The sequence below is a fragment of the Neofelis nebulosa genome, chromosome 4 (genome assembly GCF_028018385.1).
Source record: "Neofelis nebulosa isolate mNeoNeb1 chromosome 4, mNeoNeb1.pri, whole genome shotgun sequence".
Lineage (NCBI taxonomy): Eukaryota > Metazoa > Chordata > Mammalia > Carnivora > Felidae > Neofelis > Neofelis nebulosa.
The window spans coordinates 92,774,667-92,789,093 of NC_080785.1; the positions used below are offsets into that span (position 1 = coordinate 92,774,667).

The window sequence follows — 14,427 nt, forward strand, 5'->3', positions numbered from 1 at the left end:
TCTGCCCCTCCCCCGTTCATGCTCTGTCTCTCTCTGTCCCAAAAATAAATAAAAAACGTTGAAAAAAATTAAAAAAAAAAAAAGAAATAATGCAGAGAGATCCTATGAAACCCTTATCCAGTTTCTCCCCCTGGGAACATCTTGCAATGCCATAGAACAGAAATCACAATTAGGATATTCACATTGATACAGTCAAAATACAGAGACCTTTTTAGGTCAGTTTTACATTTGGAATCCAATGGCCACATATCCATACGCCTGTATCTTCCATTGCAAGATACAAATGTATGCTCTTGTCTCTAATCAGCAGGGACTATGTTAGGAAGCTTCCTGTATGCCCCTCTTTCCTTTCTTCCGCAAACATTCTTTAATCGCCTCTGTGCTGTTGAGCCCTGTGCTGTTGTGCACTGGATTTACCACCTCTTGAGATGGTCTTTTCATCCCTAATCATACCATCACTGTAGGTTGAAAACTTCTGTGGTTTTCTAATAATGGACTTTCCTCCAGTAATCAACTTTCCTTAAAGTCCTGATTAACCATGAAAGTGTTCAAGTTTCTCCTGAACGAGTAATTGAATGCTACTGAATTATGGGCAGATGAAGTCACTCATTGTTACAAATTCTTTTTTAAATTTTTAGATTGTCAAAGAATTTCAAAGAATTGATGTAAATGTGTACTTTGCATCGCTTCAAGGTAAATGCATGCACAAACATATCTACCTATAAGACTTTCTGCTGAGCCCTTTCTTCTACCTTGGGAGTGTGGGTACATGATGTCCAAAGAGCCTTTTTTTCAAACTATTTTTTATTGTGGTAAAAGATGTATAGCATAAAATTTGCCATTTTGGTCATGCTCATGTGGACAATTAAGTCAGTGGCACTAAGTACAGTCACAGTGTTGCACAGCCATTACAGCTATCAATTTCCAAAATTTTTCAGTGCCACAGACAAAAACTCTACCCATTATGCAATTACTCGGAGGGCCTTTTTGAAACCTGGAAAAATATTACTTCCAATCTGTGCAGTAGAGCTGGTAATCCATGGAAATGTATGTCCTGATAACAGTACAGGGCCAATGGAGAGAATTTACCGTAGGGATGACTTAGGTTCTTTAGAAGCAGAGGCTCCTCTAGGGTCTGAGTCTGTGTCTCTCCATGTACGAGTGTATGTGTATAGGAAAATGCTAGTGCTCAGACTGAGTTCTCTAGAAATAGGCCCTGAGATAAAGATTCTTGGGCAAGTGACTTATTGAGAGTATACATGAGAAATTCATGCAGGACTGCTGGAGGCAGCATAGGGCAGGGAAAGAGGCTGGACAAAGACATTGTTTTAGAAGTCTACCTTAGCCTGAGTTTGAAAGGAACACAAAGCAGGAAAAGCATCAGAAGTTTACCCTTCCTTGAGGTAAGGGGGCCAGCATTTTTACCCTCATATCAGTCAGTAAAAGGCTGTAGGCCACCCAAGGTTGGGGTGTAAACCAGTGACCAAGGAAAGTTCTTCAGAGAATGGCACAGCTGTGCGTCATTAACAGCCAGGCTCATCATGGCAGCCTGAGGACGGGTACCCTGGCAAAACCACGTGCTCGTGAGTCGAGGCTGTCTCCCACAACCAGTTATGGCATAACCATTCCCTGTGCTTCTGGAAAAGAAACTCAGTCAGTTTAGAGCAGGGTCACATTTTGAAAATGAGGGGAACAAAATGAAAAGGAGCGGCTGACAAAATTTAGTGTCGGTTGATGTTACGAACATGTGTTGTTTTGCTAGAGACTGAACATCATCTCTTTCTTTTGAAGATCATATGATAGAAAAACTGGAGAAATGTGGTTTCTTTAATGATAACATTAGAAAGGACATATTCTTTTTGACGGTCCATGATGCTGTCCTCCATCTACAGAACCAGGTTAAATCCCAAGAGGTTCAAGATTCCATTTTAGAAACGGTAAACATTTAAGCTTTCTACATAAGTATCTTTCCTAAACTATGATGATTTCTGTAAAGAGCAAAAGATTTTCACAAATCGACACTTGAATCACAGTCTAGTAGGATTTGGGGCCATCTGCCTGATTTCTCAGGGCCTCATTTTTTCATCAGTAAAATGGGAGTAAAAACATTTACCTCACGGGGTTAATAGGATGACTAAATAAGATAGTTTGTAGGAAGGCACCTGGTAGTACCTGGTGCATACTTATTTTACAACGTGTGAGCTTACTAATACAAGTAGGCATTCACTGTAATAATGTCTTTTTAGAATATAGGTGGCGAATCTTACATTTTCTGTGATATGGGTGTACAAATGCACAATTGTATATATAATTTAAATTTTCAGCCATCTGGAAAACCTCAGTGATAAATGTCTTTAAATAGAATCCTTTAGGTCATAAGTGATCTTTGAAAAAGAAAAAAAGAAAAGTCATGAGTCAGCCCAGAGTTAATAATTTCCCAGAAAATGGAATAGACCCTGGTTTCCCATGAGCTTCCTTATTTTGTCAACTATCCTGACACATACTCCGGACAGCCAAGCATTCCAGGCTGGGTCACTAGGCTGAGTCACTGGGCCTGGCCCAAGAACCTCTTCTCTCATGGACCCTCTGACAGTGAATTTGAAAAATTAAAACAAACACTTATAAAATGGCAACAATAGTAATTATTCCAGTGACACAATGTACTATATTTTTAATTGCTTCCTTCTTTTCTAAAATTCAGATGAGCAAGTTTTTATTGTATATTGGAAGTTAATGTTTGAAGTAAAACTAGCTTAGAAAACAATAGTGCATTATTTTTTTTAGCTCTTGTTAGTGGAGAGGCCTCTTAATGCTGGGGGGTGGGGGGTGGATATTAGCACTAAATACCAAGGTATGGATCTTACATACAAAAAAAAAAAAAAAAGTAGTAAAATCACAAATCTCAAAAAAAAAAAAAAGAAGAAAAGGAAAGCAAGCTACATGCAAGATGCTCATCTTAGAAAACTCATAAACTTTCCTCTACTTTCTAACTTAAAATCCTCTAACTCACAGGTAACAAAACCAAAGCAGGATCATCCAAAACATCTAAAAAACAAACAAACAAAACAAAACAAAAAAAGCACCTCACTTAAAAGTATCTAGACCTGAGGTGTCAAATTCTTTCTCAACCTGAAAATGGTTATTTTGTTATTTGTTTATACCCTACTTCTGATTCAAGCTCTCAGGCCAGGAGTATCACAGAAACCACTAACCAAGCATGCCCCTCCCAGGGCTAGACTCCATCTTGTCTGCCATCAGGGAGGCACTGAGAGTGGCTGAGATGGATTTTTTGACCCTGAACAAATGTTAGACTGCATATAAATGAGTGCTTCTATCATACACCTACCAGGTCACTGGATAGGAGGATGAGCGCTACTGGTGACCCATTATACCAGGAACCTTCTACTTCTATGTGACTTCAGTGTCTAGCACAAAGTCCCATATGTGGTAGATGTCTAGCAAATGATGATAAATCTTGCCTGTGGTACTTTCCTTTCCTTCAGGAAGTGTAACTTGCATATTATGGAGATTGCGGATGCAGTGATATGACCCTCTCCCTGTCCCTTTATTTGACCATCACAGGGATTATCCCAGGATAGCCTCAACTTGTGGTTACACCCAGCCTCTAACTTTCCCATTATGTCATGACCATCCGCAACAGAGGACAACAAGTCCCTGATGCATTTCTGCACGAGCAAAGAGAATTGGGTTATTTATGTCTGAGGTGGAAAGTAGCTGAAAAGCACTTTGAAACATCACTCTTGCCTGGGTATGCGTTTGGAGTTGCTTTAGAAATATCCTTCTTCACACATAAAACAAAGCCCAAATTGCTATTGGTTTCCTCTGTGTGGAAGGTTAAATTGCACGTTACTGCTAAAAAGCAGAACTTTCCCCCAAAACCAACTGGGTCCATACACTCTGGTCTTCCACCTCCAGTAAAATCTCCATCCAGTTCAGCGGGGGACTGTTCATTGTCATCAGTCACAAGCCCTCCGCTGGGCATTCGCTGTATACTCGAGGGTGTACTAAGTGCTCTCAGCTCAGCCATTGAAAGAAAAACACGACTGAGTCCTGAGTCATTTAGGCAGACAGGGTGACTCTTAAGAGGTACACACTTCAGAGGTTGGAGAAGAGAACTGAAAAGGAGGTGAGACAGTGGAGAAAGGTGCCAGTTCACACTTGAATGTGAAAAAATAGTATGGGGAAAAATTCTAAGGTGGGAAATGCAGAAGAACAGAAAGCTGTGAAGGATTTTGTGGTATGTAGATCATAGATGAGAAACACCAGCAAAGCCTCAGATAATTTTCTGTGGGGTATCAGGTGGGCTGATGGGCTGATGTCATTATCGTTCCAACAAATATTCTCTGTTCTCTTGGTCAAGATTACACTCATCCAAGACTGTAAAGATCCTCTTGAATTAATGGAAGCAGAGCTGATTGAAGAAGAACTTGATGTCCAGGATGAGGTATGGTCATTAGTTTCTTTCAAAGAAAATAATTTGGATTAAATCTTGAATCAACGGAATAACACAAATAGTGACTACGTCTGATTAAAACAATTCAGGGAAAATAATTAAGAAAAAATACCAGAAGGATGGCTTCATAGAAAGGGGAAAATGGTGGAAAACAAGAATTATCCCTTGGAGGCATTAAGTACTTAGGGACCCTTTGCCCCAGGTATGTAGGCATGATCAGTGACTAGAAGCAGCCAGCACACTGGTCCTGATTTTCTACCTAAGCCTCCCCATACATCCTCTTCCTTTCCTACCTGAGGCCAGGGAGTTTCATAAGCTTCAAGAGAAGTATGTGAGGCACAGGACCCTTTCTTTATCTGACTGACAATGGTAAAGAGGACACTCCATTCAAGACTGATGCCATGTATTTCTCATGCTCTTGGGACATCAGACTCTTCCTAAGAACCTTGACCAAAGCGTAGTATCTGACTGAACTCTATGGTTCCACCATCAAGTAAGATGGGGCCCACAAAGGAAGAGCATAGAAACTTTAAGGTTGAAAGATGTCTTGGAATATCAAGACATCCACATACTAGCCCTGTGCAGAGATCCCTCCTAGTCCATCCCCAAGGATGTTGACTTAGCTTTTGTGTGAACATTTCCAGATATTGGCAACTGGTAGCTTTTCAAGGGAGTTTGTTACATGGTTGGATGTCTCCAAGTGTTAGTTTTGCTTACAAAACTAGATGCAGCCTTTCTTTAGTAACTACCCAGTGGACTGAGATCTGCCTTCTGTAGCAACACAAACCCTCCCACTGAACAGCCCTTATATATTTGACGGTAGCTCTCATGTTCCATCAGACTCTACTTCAGGCTAGATTCCTCCAGTTCCCTTTATTCCTCAGGCACAAAATTTGTCAATGCTTCTCTAGTCAAAAAGGGGACATAAGATCCCAGATGGAGTCAGGTCAGCATGGAGATTATGCAACCACAATCTACCTTGATCTTGTCAAGATATGTCTATTACTGTGACTTTAAAATGTGTTTATTTTCATTGCACCCACATCAAAATCTTGGCTACTATTGAGCAAGGGGCCAACAACAAACTTGGGCATTTTACACAAACTATGGCCCAGCTAGGCTCCCCATTTATATTTATGTAATTGAGTTTTGACCCTAAAGCAGGGTTACACATATTTTTGCCAGACTACATCTTGTTGGTTCTAGTTTGTGGATAGTTTCGAATTCTGAACTCCTCACCTGCATACGATCTCTCCATCCTACTGGCGTCATATGCAAATCTGATCAGCTTGCCTTCTCTGCCTTATTCCAGATCTTGATAAACATGTTGTTCTCAACATTCGAACCCCTATGGTAAAATCAGGTAGTGTGGAGGACAGGCGGAGATTTTTGTGGAGAAAATACATTGCTAGGGTGAAAATCAGAGGTCCTACCTCCTTAGTCCACCAGCTTAGTGAGTCTAAGAATGTCATTCTTAGCCCAACATGGGGCTTGAACTCATGACCCTGAGATCAAGACCTTGGCTGAAATCAAGTCAGATGCTTAACTGACTGAGCCACCCAGGTGCCTGGGGATGTCATTCTTGAGCTTAGAAGTACTTCCGGCTTTAGCAGTTTGTGATTATGGTTATAAGGCTGACTTAGTGGAGTAAACACTCATCAAAATTGGAAGTTAGGAAGTTGCCACATTACAGAAGTTTTGTTGGATTGCCCTATAAACTAACGGCATCTTTATTCAGGTAATGGATTCAGGTAGGGTACCTGTAGCTAGCAAAGGAGTACAGTGGAGTGGTTTTAAAAGTATGAGCTTTAGAACGAGACAGATTTGTGTGCTAGTCCCAAATCTGCTACTCACCGGCTGTGTAGCCCAGGGAAAATTACTTGCCGAGTCTTCATTTTAGTTCCTTCATGTGAAATAGAAACAGTATAACAGAGTTGTACAAATTAAAGGATGCATGCAAAGGAATACTAGTCTCTTGTACATAGTAAGTGCTCAATAAACAGTACTTACTGTTTCTAAAGAAATCCAAGTGGAGAGTAATGAGGTACAAAATTAAGTTTTTACCCCATGCACACCTAGGATGAGTAGACGTGAGTAACCCAAACTATGAAATCCTGTTTGTAAAACACAGAGATAATGTAGACCAAAGGAGAATTCATTTGTATGAACATTTCATTTCCCCTTTGTTTCCACAGGCTATGCGTAGCCTTGCTTCCTGAAAGTGGGCTCAGGAGGTTGCTATAAGCCGGGACTGCAAGGCAGAATTTACCCACCAACGTAATTCTATGCAAACATTTTCTGCATGGACTATTTCTTTGGACTTGAGACACTCATTCTCTTTCCATTCGATTTTTTTTAAAAAAATCTTTTTTTTTTTAACTTCTTAGCCAATGAAAGAGAACGACTAAGATTTATTTTTAAGGCTTGATTTATAAAGTAAATAGCTTACCTCTACAATGAGCAAAACGGTGAAGATTATCCAGGTGATTTAGCAATGTCCAGGATCTGCTGATGTTATGCTGCTGTTCCTTCATATCAGATTTGCTAACAGTGCTCTAGTGGGGACTGGTGTACCCCTGTTTAGTCGGGGTAAGTGTGCCCCAACAGTCTCTGTGGTCAGGTGAGTCGGGAAGGATTATCCTAAGAAAAAATCAATTTCTGACTGACCTCGATTCCCATGAGCTGCATCGATCACAGTGTATGGTGGCACTGAATAAATAAAGAAGTTTAATCATTAATGCATTCGTCAATAAAGGTCTTCAAAAACCACTTTTAGTGAATACATCAACAAAGTTTTTAAAATGCAAATTTAGTACTCAATAATCAGTGTTATTATATGTGACCAGATTTTTAAAAAAAGGGTCACTTAAAAGGTTCAGAAACAGGCTGATCTATTTTAGGGGTGCCTGGGTGGCTCAGTCGGCTAAGCATCTGACTTCGGCTTAGGTCATGATCTCACAGTTCGTGGGTTTGAGCCCCGTGTCGGGCTCTGTGCTGACAGCTCAGAGCCTGGAGCCTGCTTCGGATTCTGTGTCTCCCTTGCTCTCTCCCCCTCCCCCGCTCACGCTCTGTCTCTGTCTCAAGAATAAATAAACATTAAAAAAAATAATAATAAAAGTTTCAGAAACAGGCTGATCTATTTTTAGAAACACTGATTCAGAGAAGTGAAGCAATGAGATTATTGTGGCTTGTAGAAATCATATTTGATATGATAATAATCATGGATCACAGTTAAGATCAAATACAATGTATGACAGACTATCTCTAGCTTAAACATGCAGCTTTAATTTACCTGAGTTTATAGAAATGATCACTGTGTACAGGTCTATAGAGGTATGTTCTACTTAAAATCTAATGCAAAAATTGTGTTATTTTGAACAAAAAAACCCTAATTTTGATACATTTATAAGACTGAGTTGATATTTTTCTCTAAAATTTTAGGAAGATGTAAAGCAAGTGATCTTTAACAGAATTCTGACCACTTTTCCAAACACAAACAAAAATAAATAAATAAAAAGTGAACAGCCTGATTATAAATCTATGTTTAAAATGAGTTTTTAAAGGGGCGCCTGGGTGGCTCAGTCGGTTGAGCGTCCGACTTCGGCTCAGGTCATGATCTCACAGTCTGTGGGTTCGAGCCCCGCGTCAGGCTCTGTGCTGACAGCTCAGAGCCTGGAGCCTGTTTCCAATCCTGTGTCTCCCTCTCTCTCTGCCCCTCCCCCAGTCTCACTTTGTCTTACTCTGTCTTTCAAAAATAAATAAATATAAAACAAATTTTAAATGAGTTTTTAAAGATGGAACATTCTAAATGAGCTCAATATCAAAAGAAAAAAAAACTTGTTTGGACTATATACATAGAAAATATATAGTTTTTTTAAAAGTTTATATATTTATTTTTGAGAGAGAGGGAGAGAGAGTGTGTGAGAGCAAGTGAGGGAGGGGCAAAGAGACGGGGAGAGAGAGAATCCCAAGCAGGCTCTGCTCTGTCAGCACAAAGCCTAATGTGGGGCTCGAACTCACGAAACCGTGAGATCATGACCTGAGCTGAAACCAAGAGTCGGACACTTAACTGACTGAGCCACCCAGACATCCAGAAAATACATAGGTTCGTAAAAATCCGTATTTTAAACCAGAACATTTTGCGTCTTTTATTTTTAATCTTTTCTGAGTGCCAACAATTTTCTAGGTATTATATATAATACATAGGCTTTAGTCCCAAGGACTATTACCATACATTTCACACTGGAATGAATGAAGTTGTACTTAAATTTGAGGGGAAAAGAAATAGTCAGGTCCCCAACTGAGACGGTGTTTTGCCTGGTTGAGAGTTACATTGTACCTCTGGCACAAAACGTGTGAAATTCTCAAATGTGTTTGGCTATTCAAAGGCAGTGTGTCTTCTCCCCGTTTTTCTTCTTAAATACAATCAGAAACAAGTTATCTACTTCGGAAGAATTATTTTCAGTGATCACACCACACTGGTTACCTAAAGGTGGCCCCATCATCTCCCCTAACTCCCACACGTTCTGCTTCTGTGTATTGGAATTCAAGTGAGTTGCAATGGATTGGGATGTTGCAATATTCTTTCACGCTCATGGGTTGTACTGTCCTCCACTGATTTAGAATGATGTCTCTTTTGGGAATACCCTAAACAGGATTATAATATTATCTCATTTCCACATCAATACCTGCCTATAAAAGTGACAAATCTTATAAGATTGAATATAACAGTCTTGCAAAAAATGGATGAATGTCTCTGTTCAATTGAGGAAATATGCACTGCCCTTTTGCTCATTAGTTGAAGGACATACCAAACTTAAATTTTACAAGAAGGCTAGAGTTTTGTAAAATCTTGGGTCCCACTCGTAAGACCACATTCTATCTGACTTGTTTCCCAAGGACACTCTAGGGATGCTGTCTTTTCTGTGCATGTTGTGAATAGTAACCATACTTTTAAATTTGTGTTGTCAATGAAAATTTTACTTGAAATTAAGGTTGTCTTTTGTTATGTTTTTTTTTAACCTATAGGATAAGATTCCAGTGTTGTATGTGAATGTCTATAACAAATAAAAAAATCAAATTGTGTACATTTGGAAATATTTGCACATATTTTTTATTAAATGTAAAGTTGCCTTTGAAACTACTCCGATGTGTCCTTTCTGAACAAAACTATTACATCTTATAAAAATGCTACCTTTTAAGTTTGCCATCACTTTTATCACCCCTCATTTTGATGTATTCTTGATGGCTCCAGTTCTGTTTATGTGCAGTGTCTTTTAGGAAAGACTTACCAACGCAATAAACAATGTTATAAATAACCTCAGTTAATTCTTGTAATTCTTACCCAAGTGATTCTTATTTTGTGCAATGTTGATTATTTTAAGCAAACTTTTCACGTTTCTACAACATATATGTCGAAAGGATACAAAGTATAATGTACCCCTTGGAATTTTCACAAAGCAAGGACACCGGTATAATCACCATCTAGGTCCATAACCAGCAGCCCAGAAACCCTCTCATGCCCCTTCCCAGTAACTGCCCTAAGGGCTAACTACTAACACTTGTGTGGTGTCTGTCCGATTGGATGGGGGGCCCCCAAATGTCAGGTGACAATCATGCTCAGCCTGCGGCCTGAGCACTGAAAGGATTCACCCAAGGCAGCCCAAAGGAAATAGAAGTTTATGGAATACACCACAAGGGAGTGGTGGGCAGGACAGCAGGGGGGAGGCTGTCTGCAAGGAGGGAGTGGGTGGGGGGTGTTTTGAAAGGGGGAAGATGACAAAGTATGCTGACTTATGGAACTTTCCCTTTTTTGGTACCTGTGCCTGGTTGTAAGTAGTCCACTGGTCAGTTAGGAATTAAGGGTATTTCTGGGTGGGTCACCCGATTGTCCTGTCTGTTCAGCCAGGTAGTCGCTGTGGCCCTCTCTGCATTCTATTACTGCTCAAACCTGTTTGCCTAAAAGCGGCCTCTACAACTTGTTTTTTGAACTTCAAGCAAATCAAACAAGGAATCAAACAAGCTGGTTTCTTTTTTTCCCCTTCTCTTTTGTGTCTCCCCCTATTCGACATTACGAGCGATTCATCCATGTCACTGCGTATAGCAATCATTCATTCATTCTCACTGCTGTGTTCTGTTGTCTGAATTTACTACCACTTATTTATCCATCCTACTGTTTGTGGACGTGTGTGTCATCATTTTTTGGCTCTCATGGATATTCTCGTTCATTTTTGTGTGTGTGTGTGTGTGTGTGAACATGCACGCACAATTCAGTGAAGTATATGCCGGGGGATGGGGTGGCGGGGCCGTGTATGCATGTTTTGCTTCAGTAGATAATGCAGTGGACTCATCTAACATCTACAGCAGACTGTTTCCCAAAGCCTTGCACCAATGCATGCTTGTATCAGCTGGGACATTAAGAGTTCCAGTTGCCACATGCTTTTGTCAACACTTGGTTTGTGTCTTCTCCACATTTGCATGTTGCTGATGACTAAAGAAGTTGAATGCCTTCTCAGATGTTTATTATTATTTAAATATCCCCTTTTGTGAATCATCAGCCCAAGCCCTTTGCCAATTTCTCTTTTCAATCATCTGCCTTTTTCGAATGGCCTTGTAAGAGTTTACATAGGGAGGATACAAATCCTTTCTTTTTTTTAAATTTTATTTACTTATTTATTTTTTAATTTACATCCAAGTTAGTTAGCCTATAGTGCAATAATGATTTCAGGAGAAGATTCCAGTGATTCATCCCCTATGTATAACACCCAGTGCTCATCCCAACAAATATCTTCCTTAATGCCCCTTGCCCATTTAGCCCAGCCCCCCAACCACAACCCCTCCAGCAACCCCGTTTGTTCTCTGTATTTAAGAGTCTCTTATGCTTTCTCCCCCTCTTTGTTTATATATATATATTTGCTTCCCTTCCCTATGTTCATCTGTTTTGTATCTTAAATTCCACATATGAGTGAAGTCATACGATGTTTGTCTTTCTCTAATTTCGTGTAGCATAATACCCTCAAGTTCCATCCATGCTGTTGCAAATGGCAAGATTTCATTCTTTTTGGTTGCCGAGTAATATTCCATTGTGTGTGTGTGTGTGTGTGTGTGTGTGTGTGTGTATACCACACCTTTTTTATCCATTCATCTGTCAATGGACATTGGGCTCCTTCCATACTTTGGCTATTGTCGCTAGAGCTGCTGTAAACATTGGGGTGTATGTGCCCCTTTGAAACAGCACACCTAGAACACAAACTCTTTGTTGTGTAGGGGCCAAGGGCAGGCTGCTTCAGAATGGGCCACTTTGGCATGAAGATTATCTTTGAGTTAAAAGCAATCAAAACCCAGAAGATTCGGGAGAAGCTCCTTTACCTGCCCCACAACAGCCCAAAAAGAATTGAGATAGAAGACCTACTCTAGGAAGAGAGGTATCACCAGGGATAATTGTATTATGATATGAACTAGGTAGGGTAGACAGTGAGAAACTTAGCAGCTGTTCGATCAACTGTATGTCCCATTGTTTCTGAGTGGCCCCACAAACACTTCACAAACATTTACTCTTTTTCATCTTCCTGTGAATTGTATTCTGTCCCCTTGAAGCACCAGACCCCCTACCCAGTTCTCCTTAGTTCGGAATGTCACAGGTACCTCTTTTTGCCTCTCCGTGTCTGTGTGGACTCCCTGTATGTACGAAGTTAATTTTTATTTTCTCCTGTTGATTTGTCTTGCATCGATTCGATTCTTAGTCCAGCTGGAAGGATCTGGAAGGGCGGAGGAAACTCGTTCTTCCTAGCAGGCAGAAATATGTAGTGCATATATCTTATTCCATTTGATGGGAGCATAAAGGGCAAAGCAGGACTTTGCTGTGGCTCGTAGTCTCCAGGCAGGATTCCTGAAGCATGCAGATTCGAGTATCCCTACAGCTCCCTCAAGGACTTCCTTTAATGTTTTACCACTCTAGCTTTGCTCTGGTGTGACTTCCCTCTGATAACTGTAAACCCTCCCCCCACCAAGATATGTTAGCAATCATCCTTCAAATATATGGCCCACTGGTACGCATTTGAAGGGTCTCTTGACTAGTGACTTACTAGGCAGTATTAAATAACCTTATCTTAACAGCAGCTAGCCCCTTAAGGTCCTGGAAGCCTTGCTTCCAAATTCCTTACTGGCTTACACTATCCCTAACCCCCACTAACTAAGGTATATTATCAGTCACTCCTCACAATCCCAGTGCAGCTTTCTGCCCACAGGCCCTGTCCCTGTGCTACGATAAAAACACCTTTTTGCACTGAAAATGCCTCAAGAATTCCTTCTCGACAATTCGCTTGCGGCCCCACAATGTATTCTGTGGATCGGCTTTTCATTCTTAATCGTGCCTTTTAATTAAAAAGAATTTTTTTTACATGTTTATTTTTGAGAGAGACAGAGACAGAGCACAAGCAGGGGAGGGGCAGAGAGAGAGAGAGGGGGAGACACAGAATCTGAAGCAGGCTCCAGGCTCTGAGCTGTCAGCACAGAGTCGGATGTGGGGCTTGAACTCATGAACCGTGAGATCATGACCTGAGCTGAAGTCGGACAGTTAACCGACTGAGCCACCCAGATGCCCCAATATGCCTTTTTAATTTTAATGTAGTTCAACTTATCATTTTTCCCCCTTAATAGTTAACTTTTTTTTTTTTTGAATATAGCTTAGGAACTCTGTGCCTAAGATAATGAAAATATTTTCCAATAAAACCTTTGACTTCTTACATTTAGATGGACACTATATCTGGAGTTGGATTTTTGTATATGGTGTGAGGCAAGGAGTGAAGAGTGCCAGGTGCACAGCAGGTGCCTGATCGACACTGTTGGAAGGCTGAATTCAGCTGCGGTGGTGCTGAACAAGGCCAGTATGGTTTGGGACCGGCAGTCGGATTAGTGTGCAGCTGTTCAGAGTTTCCTGGGCTTGCAGGCCTATTTCTGGGGCCCACCACAGCTCCCCTCCCCATTTGCCCGCTCACCCTCCAGGTCCCCAGAAAAGGGGCTGGGTATTCACGTGGACGCACACAGAGGTTCCGGGAGCGGAAGGCCCTCCTAGACTCCATACTCATTTTGAATCTGCCCACATCCTTTTCTTCAGGGACACCTTTGGGTCTGGACACACAGGAACTGCCTCTGCATCGGATCTAGCTTAAAGGCCATCCGCAATGCACTGTTTTAGATCAAGTGCTCCAGTGTTCTGAGTACCCCCTGCCCAACTCAAACAAACAAACAAAACCAAAAAAAAACAAAAACAAAAACCAAAAAAACCAAACCCAAACAAAACACTTTTTGAAATAATTATAGATTCACACGAATTTGCAAGTAAATGTGTGGCCAGGTACCCTTCACCCAGCCTCCCCCAGTGTTAACATCTTGCCTAAATATAGTAAGTATAATATAAAACTAATGACATTGACACTGGGACAAACCATAGAGTTTATTCACATTCCACCAGTTATACATACTCATTTGTGTGTGTGTGTGTGTGCGTGTACCTCTATGCAACTTTATCCCCTGTATAGTTTCAGGTAACCACCATCACTATTGAGATGTTTAACTGTATCTTCAGGACAAGACCCCTTCTGAGGGCCCATTTTAGAAAGCACTCCAATCGCAGATACACCTCTTCACGTTACACCACCCTCAGACTTAAGGCGGAACAAGAGCATCCTGAGTCATTGTTTTATTTTATTATTTTTTATTTTACTTATTTTTTAATGTTCATTTTTGAGAGAGTGAGAGACAAAACCTGAGTGGGGAGGGGGCAGAGAGAGAGAGAGAGAGAGGGAGACACAGAATCCAAAGCAGGCTCCAGGCTCCGAGCTGTCAGCACAGAGCCTCACCCGGGGCTCAACCCATGAACAGTGAGATCTCGACCTGAGCCGAAGTCAGACACTTAACCGACTGAGCCACCCAGGCGCCCCCTGAATCCTTCT

At 41.0% G+C, this 14,427-nt stretch overlaps 1 protein-coding gene and 1 long non-coding RNA gene across 4 annotated transcripts in view; both read left to right on the forward strand.

Annotated features, from left to right (window-relative positions):
• The window catches only part of LOC131511010 (uncharacterized), a 246,937-nt gene extending 237,140 nt beyond the window's left edge, over positions 1-9,797 (forward strand). Inside the window, exon 2 of the long non-coding RNA XR_009261298.1 lies at positions 7,559-9,797. This is a non-coding gene — a long non-coding RNA (uncharacterized LOC131511010). The remainder of the gene's footprint in view (positions 1-7,558) is intronic.
• SLC26A4 (solute carrier family 26 member 4) overlaps positions 1-9,797 on the forward strand; it is a 53,856-nt gene extending 44,059 nt beyond the window's left edge. For all 3 annotated transcript variants that reach the window (XM_058728765.1, XM_058728766.1, XM_058728767.1), the window contains exons 18-21: positions 639-693; positions 1,792-1,937; positions 4,382-4,465; positions 6,670-9,797. In XM_058728765.1, the coding sequence (XP_058584748.1) occupies positions 639-693; positions 1,792-1,937; positions 4,382-4,465; positions 6,670-6,693 (309 nt within the window). In that variant the 3' untranslated portion in view covers positions 6,694-9,797. The remainder of the gene's footprint in view (positions 1-638; positions 694-1,791; positions 1,938-4,381; positions 4,466-6,669) is intronic.
• Positions 9,798-14,427: the final 4,630 nt, after the last annotated feature.